Consider the following 26,670-nt stretch of genomic DNA (forward strand, 5'->3'; position numbering starts at 1 on the left):
CAGATCATGGTCTGTGTGTATGTACTGTGACTGTGTGTTGTATGACAGATTGTGGTGTGTGTGTGTGTATGTGTGTACAAATCGTGGTCTGTGTGTTTGTTGACAGATTGCGGTCCCTGTGTGGTACTCTGTGTCTGTGTGCGATTGTGTGCGTGTTGACAGATTGCGGTCCCTGTGTGGTACTCTGTGTCTGTGTGCAATTGTGTGCGTGTTGTCAGATTGCGGTCCCTGTGTGGTACTCTGTGTCTGTGTGTGATTGTGTGATTGTGTGCGTGTTGACAGATTGCGGTCCCTGTGTGGTACTCTGTGTCTGTGTGCGATTGTGTGCGTGTTGTCAGATTGCGGTCCCTGTGTGGTACTCTCTGTCTGTGTGCAATTGTGTGCGTGTTGTCAGATTGCGGTCCCTGTGTGGTACTCTGTGTCTGTGTGTGATTGTGTGCGTGTTGACAGATTGCGGTCCCTGTGTGGTACTCTGTGTCTGTGTGCGATTGTGTGCGTGTTGACAGATTGTGGTCCCTGTGTGGTATTCTGTGTCTGTGTGTGATTGTGCGATTGTGTGCGTGTGTCAGATCGCGGTCCCTGTGTGGTTCTCTGTGTCTGTGTGTGATTGTGTGCGTGTGTCAGATCGCGGTCCCTGTGTGGTTCTCTGTGTCTGTGTGCGATTGTGTGCGTGTTGACAGATCGCGGTCCCTGTGTGGTACTCTGTGTCTGTGTGCGATTGTGTGCGTGTGTCAGATCGCGGTCCCTGTGTGGTTCTCTGTGTCTGTGTGCGATTGTGTGCGTGTTGTCAGATCGCGGTCCCTGTGTGGTATTCTGTGTCTGTGTGTGATTGTGCGATTGTGTGCGTGTTGTCAGATCGCGGTCCCTGTGTGGTTCTCTGTGACTGTGTGTGATTGTGCGATTGTGTGCGTGTTGTCAGATCGCGGTCCCTGTGTGGTTCTCTGTGTCTGTGTGCGATTGTGTGCGTGTTGTCAGATCGCGGTCCCTGTGTGGTACTCTGCCTGTGTGTGTTGACAGATCGGGAGGGGGGTGCGCCCGGATCGTTGTCCGCGCAGCCTGTGTCTGTGCGCGCCTGAGTCACGGTGCCCGCGCGTGTGCGAGTGTCTCGCAGCGCGGCCGCGCCCCTGCGCGCTGAGCCCGCGGCCAGGCTGTTTGTGCGTCCCGCGGAGCCGGCGGCGCCTCCATCCCCGGTGACCTTCGCCAGCGCGCTCCGGGGCACCGGGCAGCTGCCGCGCGGGGGCTGAGCCGCGGTCCTCCGGCAGCAGCCGATGCCGCCCGCCCGCCCTCATGGACACACCCGCCGCTTCGCCCCAGTGAGCGCGGGGAGCCGCCTGCCCCTAGCCCCGCCGGCCCCCGCAGCCGGGGCCTCGCCTGCGCCCTCGCGCCCCGGGGAGCTGCCCTGAGTCCCGCGGCACCTGCTCCGAGCCCCATGGCCAGCCCCGGGGCCGGCGCGGCGGCGGCAGCCCCGCTCGCCCCAGGCTGGGAGCGGTGCTAGGCGGCGGGGCCGGGCCGGGCTGACCCATCATGTCCAGGATGAACGTAGCTCTCCAGGATCTCAGCAACAACGTGAGTCTCCGGGCTGGGGGGCTGGCCGGGAGCTGCCTGCAGCCCGCAGCGCGGGGGCTGGGGCCAGGGCCGGGGCCGGGGCCGGGGCCGGGCAGCCAGCGCCGGGCGATCCTAGGGCCCCGCTCAGGCCAAGCCCCTGGCTCCCAGGCCCTGGCTGCTTGGCTCCCTCCACACTCCAGGCAAGACTATGGCGGCGGAGGGACTCCAGGGGGGACCTTTAAAACTCACTCTCAGAGCAGGGGGCAGTGCGGGCGCCCTAGAGCGCCGGGTGGGTGCCAGGGCCCCAAAGCTCTGGCATGCAGCTGGTGCTGGCTTGGCCTTGATACCTTGCGGGGGTTGTAGGCAAACCCATTGATGAATGGGGGCCACGTGGTCTCTGCCCCCCTTGCAGCCTCGCCCAGAGTCCCTGCACAATGGGCTCCCGAGGGAAGGAACTCAGCCCACCCAGGGCTCTAGGGAGGAGGATGGGGCTTGCTCCGGGAGTCATTTCTCCTGGCCAGTGAAGGGCAGAGCAAAGTCCCGGATATGCCCTCCATGCTTGGCGGCACTGGGGGGGGGGAATGTCTGGGAAGGGCCGGGTAGAAGCGGGCCAGGACTGGAGGCTGCACTGTGAGCTGGGGAGTGGCTTTCAGCAGCACCTGTGGGAAGGCATCTTCTAACCACAGGGGTCTGGGCTGCCCATCTCCATCCCCGGGCAGGATGTTCCGTCGGGGACCGGCCAATCCTTCCAGAGGGTGCCGTGGGGTCTGCAGCGAATTCAGGCCTCTGTCTGCAGCTGCTTGGTCCCGCCCTGTTGCCTTGATCCTATGGCTCAGCCCCCCTCCCCCCCCCCCAGTTCTGAGTGCCCCCGCCTGTGCCTGAGCCCCACCCACAGCCGAAGAGCTGTGGACCTGCAGCTTGTCTCTGCTGCACCCTCTCCAAATGCCTGGTCCTGCCCTCCCCATCACCCTGATCTGGTGACCCAGCCCCACTCCACCCATTCAGCACCCTGGGGCTTTTGCCTGTGTCCTGGCTTGTCCGGTCTTTGGGAACTGTCACTGCTCAGCGTCGGTGAGGGCTCAGGAGTCTCCAGGTGGTGCTCAGCAATATCAGAAGCCCCAGGACCTTGGAGGCAGCAAAGTTGGGACTGTGGCACATCCTAGCGCCAGGCCTATGGTCTGGGAAGCTGGCCAGGACTGGAGGTTGCACTGTGAGCTGGGGAGTGGCTTTCAGCAGCACCTGTGAGTGAGATAAAGGCTTCCTTTCCACCTATTGTGCTCCCCCAGGTCTGCTCACCCCACTGGTGCACCCCAGAGGGCTGTTTGCAGTCAGGCCCAGTATTGGGAGGGGTTGGTGCCACTTACCAGGAACCTCATTTGGACTCAGACCCACCTGCAGCAAGATCATCTGTAGCTCGGAATGGGGCATTACCACCTGCCTACATTGCTTGGGTCCCCCGGGATGTGGGGAGCAATGCCGGGGGCAACCAGCCTGTGTCCCTGGGGCCAGTGCAGGGGATGCTAGGGCCAGCTGCAAAGCAGTTGGAGGCTGTGTGGACTCCTGGGCTTAATACTGACATGCCAGCCCACACCTGGAGGTCTTACGGCATCAAGAGAGGTTCTTGGAAAGGTGAATGCCTGTGATGGGGTGTGTGGGGCCTGACCTGCCCTCCGGAGGCCTGCGTGGTTACCAGAGCCAGCTGCGCCACCGTGTGGGTGGGAGGCTGAAGGAGCCAGTGTGACGGGCACACCTGAGCTGCCTGTCCCAGAGCTGGGCGGTTGTTGGGGCATTCTGCCTGGCAGAGTGGGGCAGGCCTCCATCAAAGGGAGCTGTGCTTTCCCAGGCATGGGGTCTCCCTGAGTAGGAGAGGTGGGTGGGGGAATCCCTGGCTCAGACGAGGCTGCCAGCAGGGTGCTGAGACATTTTCACAGATGCCAGCAGCTCCCAGGAATCCTTCCCCAACCAGGGAATTTCTGCCAATTTTTTTTTCTGAACAGACTCAGGTTCGTTTCCTGAGCTGGCAGCTTTTTTGGGCAACCCCCAGTAGGCTGCCTCTTGAGCCTTTGTGGCCTGGGCCCTGGTGCTCACATTCTGGGAACCTCCCAAGCCACCCCTCATCGTGAAACTGGGCTCCCCAGTCTTAGCTTTCTAGCCCTCCACGCTGTAAAGGAAACGTTGCAAGTGGGAGCCGAATACAACAGAGACAGTGAGGTGTGCCTGAGTCTGCAGACAGCCTCAGACTGGAGCTCAGAGGGGTGATTCCCTGCCCCCCGCCAGCTCATCGTTGTTTACCCTGAAACCTAGTGACATTTTCATGTAACCGCCATTAACTTTTTCACCGTTGGTCAGATAGCAAAATCAGCCAGCTTATGTGCTTATCCCACATCCCCAGGCCACATCCCCAGGGGCCAATCCCCAGATGCTCACACCCGCAGGTTTTTCCCTCTCCTCTGAGACCATCTAGCATGGGCAATACAAAAGACATTCCAACGAACTGTCCAGCGAGACAGCCGAGGGGCCCCAGCCCCTGTACAGCAAAGTCATCTCACTCAACGCCTGCCTTTCTGGTGTAAATGAAGCTTCACGCTTGAGGCCTTGTCTAGACCATGCTCGGAGCTACCTTACGCCCTTTCTGACTGGGGCCGGGGCTGCACTTGGAATTGGGCTCGACAGAGCCACAGTGCTTAGGGGTATGGAAAAGCCGTGGCTATGCCAACCTCCCCTCTCCCCCACAAGTCCACCTAGCTACCACAGCTTGGGGGAGTGTCTGTGCAGCGATGGAAACCACCAAGCTATGCCACCAGAGTGCCCACCGTGTAGACAAGGCCTGACGCATTTGAAAGCCTCGTGTCGACGCGGCAGGGTTGAGTGAAAGGGCAGGCTCCCCTGTCTAGTCCTCCCTGGAATTTATTTATTTATTTATGACTTTGATTGCCAGTTCACGCAAGGGTTCAGCCTGGGGTTAAGACCAAACGTTCGTTGCCTGCAGTAAAAGGGTGCAAGTGTCCAAGCCAGCCTTTGCAAAGTAAAGCAACTTGAGGAGTGGGAACCGCTGGACAGCAAGACATGTAGCCTAGTCTCCTACTGTCTCTGGTAACCTGGCCCCCATCTCTCTGCAGCACAGACTAGCTTTAGGGGAGGCGGGGCTGCTGCCCTCCATGATCTATCTGGCCATGCCCCCTCTCATGCCCCCAGCTTGGCTTTCAGGGGCACTGTGCTGCAGGGAAGTTTCTTTGCCTTCCTTGGCTACACCTCCTCTCCCACCACCTCCCCCTGGCGTTAGGGGGAGCTGCACTGCCTTTCCTGCCCTAGGCATGCGCCCTGCTTCTCCAGAGAGGAAACTGAGTACCGTGTCTGAGTTAGGGGGCACAGAAAGAACGGGGGGATTGCATCGAGGAGTGGGAGGGAGAGGGACTGGGAGAGGAGCTGGAGAGGGGGCTGGATGGGGAGAGGGTAGGAGCTGGACTGGGGAAAGTTCCTCTGCCCAAGAGAATGCCTTGCTGAGGGCAGTAGGAGGCCATGGGGCTGGGCAGACATGCCTGTGGCATGAAGAGGGGAAGTTCCCCATCTGAGCTCTATCCAGGGCCGTTGGTGCCTGCCGGCCACGGCCGCCAGTTCCAGATGTTTCTTGGACTGGCCACATCTGCATGGCAAGTCCCAGCGCTGTGGAGGAGGCGTTGCTAGGAAATGAAGCTGCGGGTTGCCTGGGAACGGAGGACAGTCTCCACCAGGCAATCTGACACCTGTCAAGAATGCTGATGTCAGAGCAGCTTCTGCAGAGGCAGCCATGGCAACCCACTGAGGGTGAAGGGACGTGCTCTGCTCAGGAGCTGGTGCAAGAGCTTCCCTTTCTCTAGCGCACACGCCTTGCATGTGAATCCTTCGGGGGCTGGGCAGGGGAGGAACGGGACCCTCTAAAGTTGCAAGCAGAGGGAAATGCATTTGCCCACTCCTGATTGGCAGCACCAGGGCCTGCCCCCTGCCCGCGGGGAGCCCCCGGCTGCTCCAGGGCATGAGCCAGCTTCCCCATGCTCAGAGTGCAGGCTCAGGGTTTTACAGAGAGGGAGGTCCCACTGCGGTCCGGCATGAAACGGCGCACGCCTCCTCCAGGAAGGTGAACTTGTCCTGCTGTAGGCAGCTCCCTGGCCCCTCCGCTCTGCCTTGGGGTCACTGGGACCCTGGCCTCCCGCCGGAGCTGGGCTCAGCGCTCTGCAGTGTCATCCCCGGGCGGCTTTCTCTCTCTCTGCAGATGTCTGATTACAAACGAGCTACGTTGCAGGATGACGAGGGAGTGGATGCGGCTGGAGATGGAAGCGCCTCTCCTGATAGCGTGGAGGTAGGCTTACCGACATGGGGGCCTCTTTTCGGCCAGGACACGGTGCAGGCTTCTTAGCGGCCAGGACCAGTGCACTGCGAGGGAGGGCACGGCTCAGCCTCTGAGCTTCTGGGTTCCCACGGGAGCTCCCCCCAGGTTATGTCCCAGCTGCAGAGCTATGAATAAAAGCTGGGTCTGGAACCCCAGGGTCAAGATAATCTCACCAGCGGGGACGGGCATGGGGAAAAGGAGGAAAGGGGCTATTTCCTACAGGAACTAAAGCTGGCTCTGCTTCCCTTTCCCAAAGGCCCCCATGGCTCTGCCACTGCCCCTCTGGCTTGCTCTGCAGCCTCTCCCACCCTGGTTCCAGTCCTGGGCTCCCCATACCCAGCCCTGCTGCTGCCCCTTACTCCTGCCCTGCAGCCTGCCTGGTCACTCCTGGGCCGGGGCTGCCTGTCACAGTGACTTGTATGGACCTTGGTGGCATTTTTAGAGGTGATTGACCTTCCCGCAAAGCCGCTGGGAGACAAGGCTTTTTTTTGCACATGGCGAGGTCCCAGTGCCAGGCCCTGGCTCCCAGGGAGGTAGCTCACTGAGGACGGCCAGGTCTTGTGGGATATTCACTCGGGTCGCTCCAGCTTTTCCCACAGGGTCTCCCAGGCAGGTCCTATGGACTGTGAGCAGAAGGGGGAGGTGTGACAAGGCCTGACCCGCTGCTGGTCCCTGCTCTCTGGCAGGTGCCCTCTAACTTCAGGATCCGCTTGCTGCGCTGGGCGGGGCCCGCTCCCAACAGAATTGCCATGTGCTAGCGCTCAGTGCTGGGGAGTGGCACAGCATCTCTTCACACCTACAGGCAATTGGGCAGCCCAGGGAGAAACAGGCTGGCCCTGCCATGGGAGGAGGGTTGAAGGCAGGGAAGGGCTAGGGCAGTACTGCCCAGGGAGGGCTTTAGGGCTCCCCTGCAAGGCTGAGATGTGGCTATTTCTGATCGTACCTGTGGGTTTAGTCCATCAGGTGCCCCTTAATACACTCTCCCCTTCTGTGCCCTCCCCTCACCACACACACACACACACTCTCCCTCTTTCCCACCCAGGTGGGGTTCAGGAAAGGGGCCGTGCCCTTGCTGAGCCGCCTGGGGTCACGGAGCCAGCTGGAGCTGGTTCTCTGCGCCATCTGCCTCGTCACGGCTCTGCTGCTGCTGGGCTCTATGATTGCTCTGGGCATCCAGTACAGCAAAGGTAGGAGGGGGAGGAGCTCACAGCCCTTCCTGCAGGCCAGTGTTCCCTGTAAGCTGAGCCCTTGGGCGGCCACATAAGAACAGAACAGAAGAACGGCCGTACTGGGTCAGACCAAAGGGCCATCTAGCCCAGTATCCTGTCTGCCGACAGTGGCCAGCGCCAGGTGCCCCAGAGAGGGTGGATCGAAGACAATGATCAAGCGATTTGTCTCCTGCCATCCCTCTCCAGCCTCTGACAAACAGGCCAGGGACACCATTTCTATCCCCTGGCTAATAGCCTTTTACGGCCACCCAGGAGCGATACGAATGCTGCCCAGCTGATTAGCAGAGCGCCCACAGCCAGTAGCATGTGTTTCTGCTGGTGGTGCACATCCACACATGCTTCAGTGCACATAAATTTTATTCCACACATGGATGGAAAAATTAAAGGGAACATTTGGAGCCCCCAAGCTCATCTCCCTGCCACTGTAGCTGCTCATCAGGAACACGCCAAAAGGGCTGTGGTTACTCAGTAGAGGAAAGATCCTGGGCCTGCCCTAGGGAGCTCCAAAGGGCTCAGCAGAGGAAGGGGACCTCCTGGGCTGGAATTACCCTGGGGAGTTGCTAATGGGGGATGGGTACAGGGATGGGATTCTCCTGGGACGGCCTGGCAGGAAGTAAATATTCAATTTTCTAAGGGATCAGGTGGCTCCAGCCCAGGGCCTCACCTTGTAGCTGAAGAAGGGCGCTACTGCAGGACTTGGTCTCCCACTTCCTGAGGACTGTGGGGGCCACCTCCCATGCCCCTCTAATGGCCACTCCCAGTGCCCCATCTAATGGGCATCCGGGCATCAGCACAGGAGTGGTCAGGTGCAGGGCTCTGAGGCAGGGCTCTAAGGCTCTCTTCCTAGCTCAGCTACCAACATGTTGCATGTCCCTGTTCTGTGCCTCGGTTTCTCCACTTCCTGGGCCCTAATGACTGCGTCTCTCCCACGCAGACCCTTCCCACAGCACATGCCTCACAGAAGCCTGCATCACCGTGGCCAGTAAGATCTTGGAGGCCCTGGACCGGGAGACCAGTCCCTGCGAGGACTTCTACCAGTACTCCTGCGGGGGCTGGATAAAACGGAACCCGTTGCCCGACGGGCGTTCCAAATGGAGCACGTTCAACAGCATCTGGGACCAGAACCAGGCCATCATGAAACACCTCTTAGGTGTGTGTAGCCCCCACACCGTGGCGCCCCGTTCTGCACAGACATAATTGGAAGGGCAGCAGTGGTGGGAGGCACATGGTGGGTTGTATGGACAAAATGCAGCCAAGGCGGGGCCGGGAAGAGATCTGAGTCAGCAGTCGGACTCCTCTCTCTGCTACATCGACAGCATCCTCAGGGATCGGCTTCCCAGGGCCCAGCCTGGAAGGGGAGGAAGCCCATAGGTTCAGGGATCACAAGGGCTCCCCATACACACACACACTGGGTGGGGTTAGGAGACAATCCAAACAGGCCATCCAGCATAGAGACTGAGGAGTCCCCTGGATTGGTTTCACTTGGTTGGTGCTGGTGACAGACAGGGGACAATAACCTCTATGTGGGTGTTTCACCTGCCACCAGCGTATATTGCTCGGTCACCGCTTCTTGGAAACAGTATAGGGCAGGCTGAGGTCACATCCTGCATCAGCTTCCATGGTCTCGCCACCTTGAAGAGGACACACTGACCAGAAGTCTGTCCCACATCAGCAATAGCCAGGGGCACACAGTGACACAGTGGACAGCACTCTATCCAGTACCAGCGCCAGCCGGGGCACCTGGGAATTTGCTGGCCAGCAGTCTGTCCCACGCTGGCACTTGCTGGGGCACAGAGTAACATGCCACCTGGTGGTTTGTCCCATGCTGGCACTGGCCAAGGCATGAAGTAGCTCGCCCCCTGGTGGTCTGTCCCACACTGGCACTGGCCAAGGCATGGAATAGCTCGCCCCCTGGTGGTCTGTCCCATGCTGGCACTGGCCAAGGCATGGAGTAACATGGCACCTGGTGGTCTGTCCCACGCTGGCACTGGCCAAGGCATGGAGTAGCTCGCCACCTGGTGGTCTGTCCCACACTGGCACTGGCCAAGGCATGGAGTAGCACGCCACCTGGTGGTCTGTCCCATGCTGGCACTTGCTGGGGAATGGAGTAGCTCGCCCCCTGGTGGTCTGTCCCACGCTGGTACTGGCCAAGGCATGGAGTAACATGGCACCTGGTGGTCTGTCCCATGCTGGCACTGGCCAAGGCATGGAGTAACATGGCACCTGGTGGTCTGTCCCACGCTGGTACTGGCCAAGGCATGGAGTAACATGGCATCTGGTGGTCTGTCCCACGCTGGTACTGGCCAAGGCATGGAGTAACATGGCACCTGGTGATCTGTCCCACGCTGGCACTGGCCAAGGCATGGAGTAGCTCGCCCCCTGGTGGTCTGTCCCACACAGGGACTGGATGGGGCACATGTGTGGTATGCCAGATGTATCTGGGAAGACCCTTGGGCAGCTTCAGGGGACAATTCCCTGGTGCCATGGCAGGTGGGGATCAGGCTGTATAATCTGGGAGAATCTAACCCACCTGAGTGCCCTCCTCTCTGCCTGGGCCCGAGGCAGGGGGCACTAGGTCTGGAACACAGGTCTGGGCATTCCCCTCATCCTGTATGTGCTCCAGGTACAGCAGGAAGGTGAGACTGGCTCAGCCTAAGGCTGTAAGGGAGGAAGTGATGGTGACTAAGTCCATCTTGTTACCCACTCCCCAGAGAATGCCACCTTCAACTCCAGCAGTGAGGCGGAGAGGAAGACCCAGCGCTACTACCTGTCCTGCCTGAAGGAGCAGAAGATTGGGGAGCTGGGCTCCCAGCCACTGATGGACCTTATTGAGAAGGTGGGTTCCCAGGGGGAGCTGGACCACCCTGAGGTCTGGGCAGGAACCTGGCTTGTCGGGAGGGAAGCTGCCCAGGGTACTCGCCTCTCTGCAGGGGGAAAGTCTCTCCATTAGGGGGGACCGCCCTGGCGAGGGCTGAACCCTGGAAGCCTTTGCACAAAAAGGCGTGTGTGGACAGACAACAGGGCTTTCTTGTGCAAGAAACCCCTATCAGAAAAAGCACAGGTGCTCTGATGGCCATTCTGTGAATGACCATCAGAGCTTTCTTGAGCAAGAGAGTCCATGGCAGCATGGATGCTCTCTTGCGCAAAAGCACATGGTAGTGTGGACACGCTCTTGTGCAAGAACTTTTTGTGGAAGATCTCTTCTGCAAAAAGTTCTTGCGGCAAGAAGCCTGCAGTGTAGACATAGCCTCAGAAGGGAAGCACAGCGCCCCCTGCTGCTGGGCAGGGGTGCTTTGCATGGAGCATGGGCATTTGTGCAAGGTAGCACCTTCAGCAGCACAGCACCCCCTAGTGTTGGGCTGGTGTGCTTGGAGCACAGACAGATCTTGGAAGAAAGCACCCCCCTCCAATGCCCCCTACTGCTGGGCTGGGGACACATGGGAGCACAGCAGCAGCACAGCGCCCCCTAGTGCTGGGCTGGGGACACCTGGGAGCACAGCAGCAGCACAGCGCCCCCTAGTGCTGGGCTGGAGACACCTGGGAGCACAGCAGCAGCACAGTGCCACCTAGTGCTGGGCTAGGGACATCTGGGAGCACAGCAGCAGCACAGTGCCACCTAGTGCTGGGCTGGAGACACCTGGGAGCACAGCAGCAGCACAGCGCCCCCTAATGCTGGGCTGGAGACACCTGGGAGCACAGCAGCAGCACAGCGCCCCCTAGTGCTGGGCTGGAGACACCTGGGAGCACAGCAGCAGCACAGTGCCACCTAGTGCTGGGCTAGGGACATCTGGGAGCACAGCAGCAGCACAGCGCCCCCTAGTGCTGGGCTAGGGACATCTGGGAGCACAGCAGCAGCACAGTGCCACCTAGTGCTGGGCTAGGGACATCTGGGAGCACAGCAGCAGCACAGTGCCACCTAGTGCTGGGCTAGGAACATCTGGGAGCACAGCAGCAGCACAGCGCCCCCTCGTGCTGGGCTAGGAACATCTGGGAGCACAGCAGCAGCACAGCGCCCCCTCGTGCTGGGCTAGGGACATCTGGGAGCACAGCAGCAGCACAGCGCCCCCTAGTGCTGGGCTAGGGACACCTGGGAGCACAGCAGCAGCACAGCGCCCCCTAGTGCTGGGCTAGGGACACCTGGGAGCACAGCAGCAGCACAGCGCCCCCTAGTGCTGGGCTAGGGACATCTGGGAGCACAGAAGCAGCACAGCGCCCCCTAGTGTTGGGCTGGGGTGTTGTGCATGGAGCACAGGCAGGGTGTAGAGAGCTGCAGTGGGCAACCTGTTGCCTGAGGGTCGCATATGGCCCATTGGAGTTCTGCGTGTGGCCTGTGAGACATTTTGTTTACCATTGCCCACGCACAGAGTTGCCAGATTCTGCTGGTCTTCATCTATGTAGTTTCCCCCCCACCAGTATTACTAAAGTGACATGCACATAAAGCAAGAGCCCGTGAAGTGAGGTGTGCGCTGATTGCACACAGCATTGTAAGTGCTGTGCACTCCCTCTGCAGCCAATCAAAGGGCTGCTATGGTTCAATCGGCACAGCCCACACACTCGAAGAACACAAGCGCAGTTAGCAAAACCCCGTATCCCGGGAGACCCCCTTGGTGACGACAACCTTGCAGCCCTTCGAGATGAAGGAGGACCACTCTTGAAGCCCCCTCACTAGCCTAGGTTGCCTCTCTCACTGGCATAGAGGTCCTCTCTTGTGCTGGGTATGAAGGCAGAAGAGGCATTTGGTGACCCACAGAGGCAGCTCGTCCCCAGCAAGCCCAAATCCCGATGCTTCTGTTTCCTGCAGATCGGCGGGTGGAATATTACTGGGCCCTGGAACCAGAGCAACTTCATGGAGGTTCTGAAGATGGTGTCGGGGACCTACCGAGCCTCCCCCTTTTTCACTGTCTATGTGGGCGCCGACTCCAAGAGTTCCAACAGCAACATCATTCAGGTAGCCCTGTGAAGTGGGCACAGCCCGACGGGGATGCAGCGTCAAAGCCTCACACAGAGCTCCCAGCGTGCAATGGGCCTGACGCAAACTCCTCCCTTCGCCCCTCGCTCGGAAACATCAGCATCACAAGTTGGGGGGTGGCGGGGCCTGCAAACCATGGGGGAGAGGGGCCCAATAGGGGTGCAGGAACAGCACAAAGGATCCCATCCGGGGGGGTGCGTTGAGGACATAAAGGGAGGGGAGGGCAAGGTAAAGGCATTAGGGAACCTAGGCAAGTACAGGGAGGGCACAGGGACAGAGGGGAGCAAGGCTATCATGGCTGAGTATTTCTGACTCTGGGCTTAAGGGGCCCAGTTCAGACACTCAGCCCCCTGCCTGCCCCCCTCTTGTCATGAGAAGGGACGTGCCGGGAGGGGCTCAGTGTGGATGGGAACTGTTTTGGGGCTGCATCACATATCTGGGAGTAGACCAGTGCTAACCCCAGGGCCTTAGAAAGGCACCTCAGCCTCTCGCTGTTGGGGATGTGAACGCTGCTTGGGGATTCCATGGCCCTAATCTACTGCTCAGCACTGGGGTTGCCCCAGTTCCTGCACCCCCATGGCTATCACAAGCTGAGCCATGCCTGGGTGTGGGGGTAGGGCAGGGCTCTGTGCCTCAGAGCAGTAGTTGTGGGGTGCAGATTCATTTCTTTTCTGTCTCCCAGGTGGATCAATCAGGCCTTTTCCTCCCCTCCCGGGATTACTACCTGAACAAGACAGCCAATGAGAAGGTAGGGGGCTGGGTGGGTAACAGCCCACACAGACCATCCCTTCCCCAGAGCCTTCCAAGCCAACCTGAATTCACGCCTGTCTTCCGGGCTGCACTGGTCTCCCTTCAGCTCCCGGCCACTGCATCGGGCTAGACGATCCTCGGCTAGCCTGATGAGCCCATCCCCAGCTGTGTGGGCCCCATGTAGGTATTTTCAGCCTGAGCAAGTCATTCTTGCTTCTCTTTGTCCAGCCGAATAGGAACGGAACTCCTTGAGTCTCTTCCCAGCTGGCAGGGTGTGGGTTTCCCCATCTCGTGCACCCCCGAAGTGGCACGAACAGACTCCACCAGCCAGTAGAATAGAGGGAGTTTATTGCTTCTCCAGGATACAGCACAGCACAGATGTCATCTGGTTCCAGGGCAGGCCTAGGATACCTCAGCCCCCCTTGAGATGGGGGAAACTGGGCCCCTAAATTCCAGCCCCTTCCCATGGCTGTCTCCTCCATGATCCCAGCCAGAAACTAAAGATCGTCCCTTCCAGCCCTGCCCCCCAGCCACCATTCCACCCACCTTCCTTTGTTCCTCTCCCTGGGAGGTAACCAGTAGAACAGGTCACCTCCCTGTCCCATCAGCTACTCGGCTGGGCCGTGGTACAGACAGCAGCCAGTGGGGGTCACCCACAGCCCACGCCTAGCAACCAGCAAGGTACCCCCACTACGTCACACAGGGTTTCTAATCATTTAATCATTCGGGTGGCTCCTCTCTGAAACCTCCCCAGTGTAGGCTCCACCTCTGAGGTGACCCAGAATGTGTCTGAAATGCATGTTCCCAGCACAGCTTCCTGAGCTCCTGATGTAGATCCAGCCCGGCGGGTGGAATGTGCCCCACCCCAGATCTCGTGGGCAGAAGGAAAGGGATCCCCAGGTGCTAGGACTGTGGATTGGAGCCCGGGCTGGGACCCGCTCTGGCAGGACATCCTGGGGGGGCGGGAATCAAAGAGCACAGGATCGGTGGGAGCTGAACTCCCCCACGGCCTATCACTGATTGCATGGGGCTGCCCCCGCCCAGGCGACTAACCCCGCTGCCTCCTGCTTGAGTGACAGGTGCTGGCTGCTTACCTGGACTACATGGTGGAGCTGGGGATGCTGCTGGGTGGGATGAGGGTCTCCACCCAGGAGCAGATGGAGCAGGTGCTGGAGTTTGAGACTCTGCTGGCTAATATCACCGTCCCCCAGGACGAGAGGCGGGATGATGAGAAGATCTATCACAAGCTGAGCATTGCAGAGCTGCAGGTGGGTCCGGGGGGAGGGGCAGCCTGGGCTGCTGTGGGATGGGGGAGGGGGGCTGAGTTCTGTCCTGTGTGGGGATCTGTAGCGGGAAGCTTCCATTTGCTGGGTCGATCCCTCCGTGGCCTGGAACAGCTGGGAGAAAAATTCTGAATGAAAAACGAGAGAAGAAATCAATGGCTCTGAGCCCTTAGTTCCATTTCAGAGCTGCCAGGGCAGAGCGTGAGGGAGACAGCAGGTCCACCTTAGCAGCCCTTTTCTGTGCCCCGTCCGCTCCCCCCGGCAGCTCTTGGCTGCTTTCCCTGCACACTCCAGGGCTCTGTTTCGCTGGGCTCTTTGCTGCCCATCCCCCCCCACCCCGGTCTCATTAGGATTCCAGCAGGGATGCTGCTCCGCAGCCCAAGTGCTGTTAATGCAGGAGGCCTGGCTGAGCCGCATCCTAAGCAGCCAGGAGCCATTGCTGAGATACCTCGCCAGCCCCCGGCTCAGCAGTTCAGACCCATACACAGAAAGATGGGGGCCCCCTGCCATGCATCACCCACTCGCTAAGGGCAGGGGTGCAAGGGGGTGGCTGTATCCACAGAGTCAGAACACGCAGCTTCTGGGTACGATTCCCCCTCCATCCACTGCCCTGCTACCCACCTCTGGGGTCCTCCCACCCACTGCTGCTCCTCTGTCTTGCTGCCCTGTGCCCTGCTACCCACCTCTGGTCCCCCACCCAGCTCCGCTGCTCCTCTCAGTCCTGCTGTGCAGTGCTCTGGGCTGCTGCCCCTCAGTCTCGACCCGCCCCCCCTGCTGTCGTGGTCCTGAACTCTGTTGTGGGAGGGAAGCGATGCCAGGGCCCACTCCTCAGTTTTTCAGTTCCTAGCAATAGCGAAGAGCCAGCTTTAGTCCCGCAGCCGGTTGCCATGGCAACAAAGCGAGGGGCCATGCTGTCTAGTGGAAAGGGAGGTCTCAAGAGGCTGGCCAGGGACGGGGGACTGGAGTGAGGCGCAGAGGAGGGAGTCAGGGACGGGGGAACCAGAGTGAGGCACAGGGGCGAGGCAGGGGCAAGGCAGGGATGGAGATCTGGTGTGAGGCATTGGGGTGGGGCAAGGAACATGGAACTGGAGTGTGGGGCAGGGGTGGGGCTGGGAAACTGGAGTGCGCGCAGGGCAGGGATGAGGGAACCGGAGTGAGGGGCAGGGACAGGGCTGAGAAACCGGAGTGAGGCGCAGGAGTGGGGGAACCGGAGTGAGGGGCAAGGCAGGGACAAGGGAACCAGAGTGAGGGGCAGGGCAGGGATGGGGGAACTGGCGTGAAGGGCAGGGCAGGGACAGGGGAACTGGAGTGAGGGGCAGGGACAGGGCTGAGAAACCGGAGAGAGGTGCAGGAGTGGGGCAGGGACGGGGGAACCAGAGTGAGGGGTAGGGCAGGGATGGGGGAACCGGAGTGAGGGGCAGGGCAGGGACGGGGGAACTGGAGTGAGGGGCAGGGCAGGGACAGGGGAACTGGAGTGAGGGGCAGGGATGGGGCAGGGATGGGGGAACCGTAGTGAGGGGCAGGGGCGGAGCAGGGATGGAGTGAGGATGAGGGGGCTGAGAGTGCGGCAGAGGCAGCGAGTCTGAGTGATGGGGGCTGGCGTGAAACTGAGGGACCAGAAGTATTTCTCCAGAGACATGTCTCCTCCTGCTTCCAGTGAACCCCTGCTTGTGGGCTGTGGTTTCCTCACGGGCAGAGGGCTCTGCATGGAGCCCATTACCCAGAACAAGGGAAGCCCGCTCTGGAAGCCGGGGAGGAGCAGCACCCCCTCAGAGCCCTGTGTCTCCACAGGCTCTGGCCCCTGCCATCGACTGGATGGATTACATGGCCTACACCCTGTCCCCGGTGGAGCTGAGCGAGGCGGAGCCCGTGGTGGTGTACGGCCGTGAGTACCTGCAGCAGGTGTCTGAGCTCATCAACAGCACGGACAGAAGGTAAGAGCATGGCTGGGGGTAGGCAGGCACCCGCGAAGTGCTGTCAGGGTTCTCCTTACAGCACCCATTGGGGCCATGTCTGAGGTGAAGGAGTATCTGTCTTAGGGCCGTGCCCACCAGAGCATGGGGGCATGTCGCAGAGCCACGCCCTTGGGGTCTGGTGAGTAGGTGGGGCTGGGGGGTGCGGGATGCACCTGTCTCAAGGCCATGCCCATTGGGGGGCTCTCAGGACCATGCCCATGGGGGTGGGGTGAGTGGAGATAGGGGGGCATGTCTTAGGTTGTGCCCATCGGGGCAGGGTCTCTGTAAGTCCATGTGGCTCTGTCGTTTTGCAGCATTTTGAACAATTACATGATCTGGAACCTGGTTCAGAAAACTGCCTCAAGCCTGGACCAGCGATTCGAGACAGCCCAGGAGAAGCTGCTGGAGACCCTCTATGGTACCAAGAAGGTGAGGGGCTGCTGCATGGGGCAACCGGGCCATACCACTGGCATCCATCCCCAGGCCCCTTTCTTTATGTGCATGGCGGCATCCTGTGCCCTGCTGCTGTTACTGCCTTATCCTTCTCCCCCCCCCCCCCCCCCAAAAAAAAATCCTCAGCCAGTCAGCCACAACCCGGCCTGTCTGGGGCCTGGGGCAATGAGACATGGATGTGAGTGGAGATGCTGCTACGGAGAAGTTGCTCCTGTGCCACTCAGCCAGCAGCCCTGGGTTGGAGTCAGAGAGAGCCGGGCAGCGTAAGGAAAAGGAACCTCCCCTAGAGGCTGACTGGCCTTGTGGGGTAAGAAGCTCTGCCCCTTGACCCAGCGAACAGGAGGCTGCAGGCAGAGAAAGGGCCAGGAATGAGCGCCCCTGAGTGTGTTCCCAACACCCCCCAATGGCCTGGCAGAGCCTATGGGGAGGCAGGTAGAGACCGGGATGGGGTCCCAGTGCAGATGAGGGCCAGTCTGCCTCAGAAGGAGACCAGGTGAGGGATGTCGCTGGGCTCACGTCTGAGCCCCAGGGGCTCCTCGACGAGATGACAGGTCATCACAGCAGACAGGCGGGAACTTTGGGGTCAGAGATTGTGTCCCCCTACCTCTTGTGTCAGGGCGTGAGCTCGGCCTATGCCCCGCCCCACTGTATGGCCAGCGAGCACACGGGGGTGCAGCACCAGCCCTCCTCAGGTCTCACCCGGTCTGTCTGTCTCTCTCTGGAGTCCTGCACCCCTCGCTGGCAGACCTGCATCTCCAACACGGACGACACGCTGGGCTTCGCCCTGGGCTCCTTGTTTGTGAAAGCCACCTTCGACAAGGACAGCAAGGAGATTGTGAGTATCCCTGCCTTGTCCTGGCCCTCTGGCCTCCCTCATGCCAGCACCTGAGCCCCCTGCAGCCCCTCCGATCCCCCCATCAGCCCCCTAAAATTCCATTCACCAGTTCTCTTGCAGCCACCCCAATTCCCCTGCAGATTCCGATTCCTCCTTTCTTCCCCTATTTCCTCCCCCTTCCCATTCCTTTGCAGCCCCCAATTCACCAGCAGTGAGCTCCACAGTGCCAGGGGCCCGTAGAACAGAGACAAGGGAATTCCCTGCCCTGCCAGTCGCCCAGGTGAGGGGACTTTGGCCTGGCTGCATGTGCCCTCTTGTGCTAACCACTCAGCTCGGGGGATCGGCGAGGACCAGAGCAGCCGCCACTGAGGGGGTGAGGCTGGGAGGCAGGGCTAGTGCCGTGCGGCTGTCTCCAGGAAACGGGGGTGCAGGCTGGCTGTGGGGGGGACTGGCTCTCCCTTTCCCCCACAGGCTGAGGAGATGATCAGTGAGATCCGGACGGCCTTTGAGGAATCCCTGGACCAGCTTGACTGGATGGACAAGACAACGAGACAGGCCGCTAAGGAGAAGGTGACCTCCGCTCTGCTGGGCACCGAGACCCCAGCGGGACGGGAGCCAGCCCAGCTCCTTCCCTGAGTTAGAGGGAGGCGATATCAGAGCTGACTCCAAATAATCCCTCCCCAGGCAATGCCACGGTGCACTCCCCCAGCGTGGTCTCTGGGACATGGGTGTCCTGGTGGGGGCGGGGAAAATCACAGCCACCTCGTCCCTGGGCCTGGCAGGGAATCCCAGTTCTAGAGCAGCAGTGCTTGGCTCTGTGTGACCCACACACGCTTCCCTGGAGGAGCCGGCGCTATCCCCTGGGAGCTCCCAGGTCTCTGCCTCTCCTCCCCATGCTACGATCTCAGCCGCTGCCCTCACCCCTCTTCCCACAGGCAGACGCCATTTACGACATGATCGGCTTCCCAGACTTCATCCTTGACAACAAGGAGCTGGACGACGTCTATGACGGGGTAGGTGGCCCATGAGCATAGGGACTTGGGCCAGTAACATCCCTGGGATTGCAAGGCCAGTGGGGAGCAAGTGGCTCCCAGCTGGCTTGTGCCAGGCATGTGGCAGGGATCCAGCGAACCAAGGGTCCCATTGGGATGGGATCTTGCCCAGCACCCATCTTACATGTCCCATTCCCGGTGTCTGGGCCTGCTGAAGGAGCTAGGAGCCAGGCCTTCACTGCTATAGTAACTGAGTACCTAGATTGATCTCTCCACCCCATCTCACCCCTTCGCTGCCTGCGGGGTTGGGGGGAGGGCACATCCTAGACCATCTGAGACACACATACACGCTCCTTCCGGTAACCAGCCTGCGGGGTTGAGGGGTGCAGCCCTAGCCCATCTCAGCCTCTTGTGTTTCTTTCTCAGTACGAAGTCTCTGAAGACTCCTTTTTCCAGAACATGCTGAACTTCTACAATTTCTCTGCCAAGGTCATGGCTGACCAGCTACGGAAACCCCCCAACCGGGACCAGTAAGGAACTGGGGCAGGGAGTGGAGTGGAGGGTGAAAGGAGGGCCCCATATGAGGAGTGCATGACCGGGAGGCCTGGGGGCTAGTTTGGGGGCATGGCCAGTGCTGCCCGTTTCCTGTGGCAGAGGATAAAGGGAGATTCTGTCCCATTGCACTGCAATGCAGCCCAAAGCCTTCCTCACTTCCAGGGCCCACTGGAGCTGCAGCCTGTGGACACTACCGGTCCCAGCATGCAGTGCTCTACCTAGAACCTAGCCCCTGGCTGCATTGCGTGCTGGGAGATGTAGTCTCCATAGACTGCACCTTTAAACGAAGGAGGAGGCTGCAATCTGCTCCTTCCCTCCAAGGCAGCAACCTTGGGAAGCATTTGATCCGAACAGTCCCCTTGGAAGGCTCTCCGCCAGGCAGCCCCACTCTTGGCGCAGATGCGGCCAAGCATCCGTTCACAAACACGCACGCACTTGTTTGCACGTTCACGCCTCACAGCGCAATCACAGGCTAGGGCCCGCCTAGCTCTGTCTGTAACGCAGACACACCGGCAGCCGGCTGCTCCCTTTGAAACAGGAAGACAGCAGCCCCAGTTAAGAGCCTGTGCAAGGGGGCTGATGTCCTGCTGTGTTCCTGGCCAGCCTTTGGCTCATGTCACCCCGGCCCACTGCTGGGGCAGACCTCCGCTCTCAGGCTGGGAGGCTGCTGTGATGGTGCGAGGCTCAGCCAAGTCCAAGCATGTCAACCGAGTGTTTCCAGGCAGATTAAAAGGGCCCTGGTAATGCTGGCTTTGGGCCCCTTCACGCTGGGTGTAGACGGGAGCTTCCCCTGTATGGCAGGCTGTTCCTCCTGCTGGCGCCTGCCCCGTCCTTGGCTAACAGAGTGCCAGCTGCTGCCTAACATGTTTTCCCTCCTTAGGTGGAGCATGACCCCACAGACTGTCAATGCCTATTACCTACCCACCAAGAACGGGATTGTCTTCCCCGCGGGGATCCTGCAGGCTCCTTTCTACGCTCGCAACCACCCCAAGTGCGTCGGGTGCTCTGGGCTCTCGCCTCGTCACCGCCTCCATGGGTGGCAGGGAGAGGCTGGGGAAGGAGAGGCCACGAGGCCCCATGGAAGCTGCAGATCCCTGGGTATCCTCAGATCTGGGCAGCCCCCTCTCTTACGTGGGGGCAGCACTGGGTCCTGGGAACAAGGATGGAGCTTCCAAGGCAGAGACTCTCTGGGTCTGAGCTACTCCCAATGACACATGAATGGAAGGTTCCCTGGTCCCTGCCTTCCCAAAACTGCCCCGGTCAGAGGAGCGCGCTGCCCTGTGACCCCAGTGGAGTGGGCCCTCACTACTCCCTCAGCTGTTCCCTGGGTCCTATTGTAACGTGTCCCTTGGGGAGCAGCCCTGCCCCCGGTGGCTGTGGGCTCAGGGTGGGGTGAGCAGTCACAGGGCACCCGGCTCAGCATAAGGAGCGTCTCCGCTGGCTCACTGCCCTTCTCCCCCTCTGCGAGGACAGGGTCTACAGCAGCACTTCCCATGGGGTGTCAGAGGAGAGGGCAGCCTTAGCCACGGTGCTGTGGAAAACGCCTGGCAGGTGTCGCCATGCCAACAAGGGTGGCCATCCTTTGGCCCTTGACGTTCCGGAGGCTGCAAGCCCCAGCATGCATTGCTCTGTCTGCATGGCCAGGCCCGTTGCTAGACCTGGCGGTCTTCCCCACACGCTTCTGAGTTAATGAGGGCAACTGAGGGCAGATCTGCTCTATGTCTTTTATGTGCCAGCCTTGGGCTCCCAGCAAGCTGGCACTGTAGCCCTTGGCTGGGCAGAGTTTATGCTTTGCCCTGGAGTGACGCTGAGGCGAGGGAAGGACCTGCTCCAAGCCTGCCCTGCTAGTGCAGCGTTCCGGGCCCGTCTGAGCGGGTTTCCTAGCTCTGGTCAGTGGAGTCTCACCGGGCACCCAGGCCCGGCACTCAGCACGGGCTGCTCATCGAAAGGGCACCAGGGAACGCAGCATGGGCTGGCTCACTCCCCTGCATACACAGCAACCAGGGAGGCTCCAATGCCACTGTGATAAGGGCCAGGTTAAGAGCTCAGGCAATAAACTAGGGTGTCTCTTTGGCTTTACCCAGGGCCCTCAACTTCGGCGGCATCGGGGTAGTGATGGGACATGAGCTCACGCACGCGTTCGATGACCAAGGTAGGACCCAGTTGGCCCATCAGGCTCCCCTCTTGGCTTCCTGATTTCACGCACATGCCTGCCACTCCAAGCATGCTCCAGGGGCACTACCAGAAAGGACGCTGGGTCCGGGACCACTAAGCAAACAGTCCTTATACAGGATAGAGGTGACGCTAGCTCCTCCCCCCGCACAGTGCTCCCTGCTCCACTTGCCTCTTCATCGCAGCCTCATCCTGCCCTCTGCACCATGGAGCTGCCCAGCACCTCTGTCCTGTACGCATCAAGGTTCCCAACATCACTCTCCTCTGGGCCACCAATGGCCTTGCCATCCATTCCATCCTATGCTTCCCCACGTCATCTTGCAGCATGGCCAACACCCCTTGCCCCCCTTAGCTTCTCCACAGCCCTCGAGATGTCCTTTCCCCTCGGCTGGCCCTCCTCCCCATCTCTTTGTCCTCCTGTCTCCCCAGGTGACACCTGCAGGCATCTCCCCAGGCTTCTCTGTGCAGCTTTCGCTTCTGCTCCATCTGCTTGGTGAGGACCCATGCCTCTGCATCTCGGGCCATGGCTAGTGGCTGGCGATTCCCAGTCTCCCCCCCTCCCCACTGCTTCTTGTGGCAATTGGGGATCTGCCCCTTCTCCAGCAGGACTCGCGTTTGTTTTGTTTGCATCCTCTCTCTGCATGCTGTGCAGTGTTGCTAGGCCACAGCCAATGGTGGAACACAAAGGGCAGTTTGGGCGTTATTGGGGCCTCCCTGCCAAGAGTCACTCCTTGGGTCTGGCTGAGAAGCAGGTGGAGTTCCCACACTGACAGGGGTATGGAGAGAGCCACCATCAGGGTGGGGGCTGGTAGGCTCAGCATGCTGAAAACAGGCATGGAGACTTTCTCCTCGAGGCTGCTGGTTCACAGCTGGGTGGCAGGGAAGGAGCAAGTCATCCATGGCTCTTTGGTGGCCGAGGCGAAGCGAGCCGGGATCCCGGCCGGTCCCTGGCAGACAGAAAAGCCATCAGCACCAATTGCCCCATTGTTAGCGACTGAAGACACTAGGGACCGAGCAGACCATGAGGGGTGACCTCTTCTAGAGCGGTGCCAACAAGCTGGGGGAAGCCCAGACAGGTCCTGCTGGGGAGATGAGGCTGTCAGTCTCCAAGGCTGCACAGCCACCTGGCCATAGAAGACCCTGGGATGTGATCCTGCCCTTTTCCTGTTGCTCACTCACAGGAGCACCATGGCTAAGGACGAATCCTGAAGCCCATAGAGCAGCTGTTCCAGCCCCATCCTGACCTTGACTGGTGTGTGGCTCTGATTTTACCCTTTTCATGCCCCTCTCCATTTCAGCAGTTCCACTCCCCGCCAGACACACCCACTCACGGGCAGCAGGCTTAAGATCCCTGTCGAGCCGTCACATAGAGCCTTGTAACTTACCTCAGCCTTTGGGTTGCCCACAAGATCCTCCAGGCTGGGGGTCACTTGAGACGGAACTGAGACTGTGTTGTGAGTTGGGGCTCGGTTCCCCTGTGGGTCGCTGGAGCAGAGGGCACCAGAGATGGGTGCAGGTGACAGATCTCCTAGCGCTGTCCCTTCCGGTAGCTCCTCCTCCGGCCATGTAATAACGTAGCCGGTTGTCTTCCAGGCCGAGAGTACGACAAGGAGGGAAATCTGCGTCCCTGGTGGCAGAACTCCTCCCTGGAGGCCTTTAAGAACCGGACCGAGTGCATGATGGAGCAGTACAACAAGTACATGGTGAATGGGGAGCACGTCAACGGCAAGCAGACCCTGGGCGAGAACATTGCCGACAACGGGGGCCTGAAGACAGCATACAATGTGAGTAACCCAGTCCGCCTGCCCTTCCGCTGGGGGATGGGGAGCAGATCCCAGGGTTCAATTCCCACTGCCCCGGATTCTGTGGGAAGCATCACTCGGTGTTTGCTGCCACGTCATGGCATGCCCCGGTGATTCATTGCAGGCCTACAAAGCCTGGCTGCAGAAGAACGGGGAGGAGATGCACCTGCCTGCCGTGGGGCTCACCAACAACCAGCTCTTCTTTGTAGGGTTCGCACAGGTATGGCTCGGAGATGTGAAAACAGCTTAGCTAGGCTGCCTCTCCCCCACCCTGCCAGTGCCCCCAGTCCCAACCCACAGTCCCCCTCCCCCAGTTATTCCAGTTCTAAGTCATGCCCACCCACCTACCCACACTGCTCTGCTGAGGCCCCTCAGCCTGCAGACCCTGCTATCCCAGTCCTGGGCTCCCCACACACTGCTCTGCTGATGTCTCTCACAGCTGACCCACAGCCCCGGGCTCCCTTCCTGTCTCCCCTCGCCCCACTAACGCTCTGCCAGTGCCCCAGTGCTAACCCACTGCTCCTGGCTAGTTCATTTGGGAGCAATGAGCCATGGCTTTTAAAGGAACTCAGGAGACAAGAACCATGAGATCCTCAGGGAGGCCAAATGGACCACCCTGGCCCAGCACAGCCCTACCTAGGGTCTGGCCCACTCCCAGCGAGTACTCCACCTTCCCTTACCCTAGCTCTATTCACCACCTCCCTGACGGGCCAGTTTCTGCATTGGGAGGCACACTCCCTGTCTCAGCTGTTGCCTGGAAGTCAGGCTGGGGCTTGGGTTGAAGACCAGGCTGGGTCCCTGCCTCCCTAACCCTGGCCCTTGTGTCCCTCGCACAGGTGTGGTGCTCCGTGCGCACGCCAGAGAGCTCCCACGAGGGGCTGGTCACCGATCCACACAGTCCAGACAAGTTCCGGGTCATCGGCACCCTCAGCAACTCCAGGGATTTTGTGGAGCACTTTAAGTGCCCGGTGGGCTCGGCCATGAACCCCGGCAAACACTGCGAGGTGTGGTAGAGAGGGGCCGGCAGGCGCGCAGCCAGGGAACGGGACAGTGACGCTGTACATACACAACCAACCAATTTCCCCAGGATGCAGGCAGCCAGGAGCACCCATGTAGAGCCCCAGAGCCATGTCCCCTGCCCCTTCTATGGGGACACGTGGGGTATCTCAAGGAGCAGTCAGTGGCCTCAGCTGTTGTGGCTTGTCCCGTGCAGGCTGCAGGCTCCTCCGACCAGACAGAGGCCCAGGAGGGAGTGTAGGAGCCTTATCCTGCACTTCCTGCTGGGTGGAGCCTGGGACTCAGCTCATCTGCTTTGGTCAGCCCCTGCACAATTGACCCTACCTGCCTTATCAGCACCTGCCACCACTGCCTGCCTTCTCGTCGCAAGGAGTGCCAGCCCAGAGTCTCCTGCCTGAGTCCCGCTCCAACCAATCACCCGGCTCCCCCAGCCCCACAACCGGGGGTCAGCGGGACTTGCCCACCCAACCAGACCACGGGGTGAGACTACCTTTGCTGGCTCACTTTGGCCAACACCAGCTTTTTCCTTGCAGACCTGTGAGTCTAGCCTGGGTGCAGCTCCTCCAACTAGGGCAATGCTGGGAGTTGCGGGGCAGACAGGGCCTGGGAGATCTAACTGCTGTGACACCCCCTCTGCTAGAGCAGGTTCATGGCACGGTTAATACCACTGTCATTCTGCAATGACCCCAGCAGGGGGCAGCACCGGCACCGTAGCAAGGAAGAGGATGGGATCTGAATTAAAACGCTGGAGTAAAGGCCAGTTAAAAGAGCATTGGGTGGGATGGGGCAGAGCATCCTGGAGATGGGCACGTCTGGGGTGGGAGGGATGACAGCCCAGTGCTCCCGTTGCCAGGTTGGGGTGCAGGGAGATAGAACACGGCACAAAGGGCAGCTGTGCAGCTTCCCCTACCGCCAATGGGCAAGGGGAGGTGGGGCATTATCTCTGTCGGAAGGGCAGCAGTGCAGCGCCCTCTAGTGTCAGGCTGGCAGGTGGAGAACGTCCACAAGCATTTTTTTATCTTTTTAAACTAAATGGAACAGCAGCAGTTAATGCCCTGAGGATCTCTGCTGACTAGGGGACCTTCCCTGGGATTAGCCCTGAAACAAGCCGCTTGTTCTATACCAACTCCAATCCCTTCCCAGCTTCCCTCTAGTAACCCAGCTGTATGCCAGGGCAGGCTTTTTCTGGGTCATTTGAGGGGGATCGGACAAGGCATCCGAGGCTGGGAGCTTCAGAAGGTGAGCTGCTCTTGCTTCCAGGGCATCGTCTTAACTTAGGCTCATTGTAATCCAAAACCAGCTTGGCTTAGAAACTCCCCATTTGCTTTAATAGATTGGTCAGGGTGGGGATTGGTGCCTTGGACTAGCTTTGGGTGGTCATCAATGGATTTATTTAACAATTAAAAGCAGTTTCCACTTTCACACTGGGCTCCATGGCGTTCTTAACTCTGCATGGTCCCCGGGTCGCAGGGGATAAACACCCTCTCTCTCTCAGCGGTCACTCGATAACGAGTAGAATGACTTCCTTTCACCTTTCTATTTGTGGATCCATAGATGGCTGACCAGCCCAATGCTGGAGCCTCTGGTCTTATTTTGGAAGTTGCAGGTGCTGGTGGCTATAGGAGGGATGTGGGGCAGTTTTTGCTGCTCTTTTCTCCTTCTCCGCCTCTCCTCATCTGCCCTACGGCAAAACTCTCAAAATGCGCCACCCCCTCACGGATTACCGCTTTCAAGGCTCTCAGGGGGAAGGGCTGGATTCTGGGGTGTGTGGAAACACAGACTCACGGTGGGGTGGAGTCTGGGAAGTGCCACATGCAAGGCCCTGGGGAAATCCTGACACTGAACACATCTTACACTTCTAAAAAACCAAAGGAAATTCCCCAAGCACTGAGCAGGGGAGCTTTTGTTAAACTGGAGTTAAGATTGGAAAAATCTAGCAGAGACTTTTGTGAATGCTCTCGTTTATTAAACAACCTTAAACAGTCTGGAAATTAAGTGACATAAAAAAATGAGCAAGTTTGCAAATGTACAAGTGAGGTCAGTCAAACAAACTAACCCACCACCAACTTCACTGGTTTCCTCTATTTACCCCCCTCTAAGGCCTCCTAGAAGAGTGACATAGGCAGGGCTGAGTCTCCGGGGGGCAGGACAGTTCGTCTCTCACCAGGGAAAGCTGCTCGCCTAAGGGAGATGGGTGACACTAATCCCAGTTGGAGTCATTCTGATTTGCTAAGGAAATAGGCCCCAGTAACCCCCCTGTAACCCCCTTGCACATAGAAAAGCAATGTGAGCCCCCTTTGCTGATGGAGCCCAGGTGTCCATTCAGGTAAGGGCCAGCCACCCCCTGTACAGTAAGGTCTGCTTCCTCCCCAGCACTGAACAGCACATGCTGGAGCACCTGGCAGCATAGGGACAGGCACCCCCCAAACTAGCAAATCTCCCCCGTCACCAGGAACTGGGTTCCATTTCATGCTGTTGGATTTACATTTGTCAAGGGAATTTAGCCGTGCTTCAAAGCGCTGGACTGACAGTCCTGGAGGCTGAGGCAGTGCGTATCCACAGAGCAGTCCTACCTGGACAGCAGCAGGGTAACCCTCACGCTGCCCACTGTCAGCACAACTCTCCCCACCCCCCAGGGAGGAACAGTCTCCACTACCCACTCACTCCCTGGCCAACAAGGAAGCCAATTACTGCCCACTGTGATGTGGTCCTTTATCCACTGGATGCTGGACCTGCTACTCATTTCA

The 26,670-nt window shown here is 59.6% G+C and overlaps 1 protein-coding gene across 4 annotated transcripts; it reads left to right on the forward strand.

Annotated features, from left to right (window-relative positions):
* Positions 1-1,073: 1,073 nt before the first annotated feature.
* Positions 1,074-25,339, forward strand: ECE2 (endothelin converting enzyme 2). Of its 4 annotated transcripts, none has more exons than XM_075938104.1 (19): positions 1,074-1,566; positions 5,795-5,881; positions 6,954-7,098; positions 8,075-8,290; positions 9,852-9,976; positions 11,942-12,088; positions 12,792-12,857; positions 13,939-14,127; positions 15,934-16,076; positions 16,412-16,526; positions 17,275-17,385; positions 17,857-17,955; positions 18,321-18,398; positions 18,804-18,907; positions 19,813-19,923; positions 21,017-21,084; positions 22,698-22,888; positions 23,031-23,126; positions 23,743-25,339. In XM_075938104.1, exons 1-19 carry the CDS (start codon positions 1,525-1,527, stop codon positions 23,917-23,919), a joined length of 2,310 nt encoding a protein of 769 aa, XP_075794219.1. In that variant the 5' UTR covers positions 1,074-1,524; the 3' UTR covers positions 23,920-25,339. The 4 variants fall into 4 exon arrangements, 3 of the variants coding, with proteins under 3 accessions (XP_075794219.1, XP_006138522.2, XP_006138521.2); XM_006138460.4 differs by lacking the exon at positions 1,074-1,566 and adding an exon at positions 5,378-5,659; XR_001369275.3 differs by lacking the exons at positions 1,074-1,566; positions 23,743-25,339 and adding an exon at positions 21,534-21,597 and having other exon boundaries at positions 5,375-5,881.
* The last annotated feature ends 1,331 nt before the right edge of the window (positions 25,340-26,670 follow it).

The sequence above is a fragment of the Pelodiscus sinensis genome, chromosome 10 (assembly GCF_049634645.1).
Source record: "Pelodiscus sinensis isolate JC-2024 chromosome 10, ASM4963464v1, whole genome shotgun sequence".
NCBI classification, from domain to species: domain Eukaryota; kingdom Metazoa; phylum Chordata; order Testudines; family Trionychidae; genus Pelodiscus; species Pelodiscus sinensis.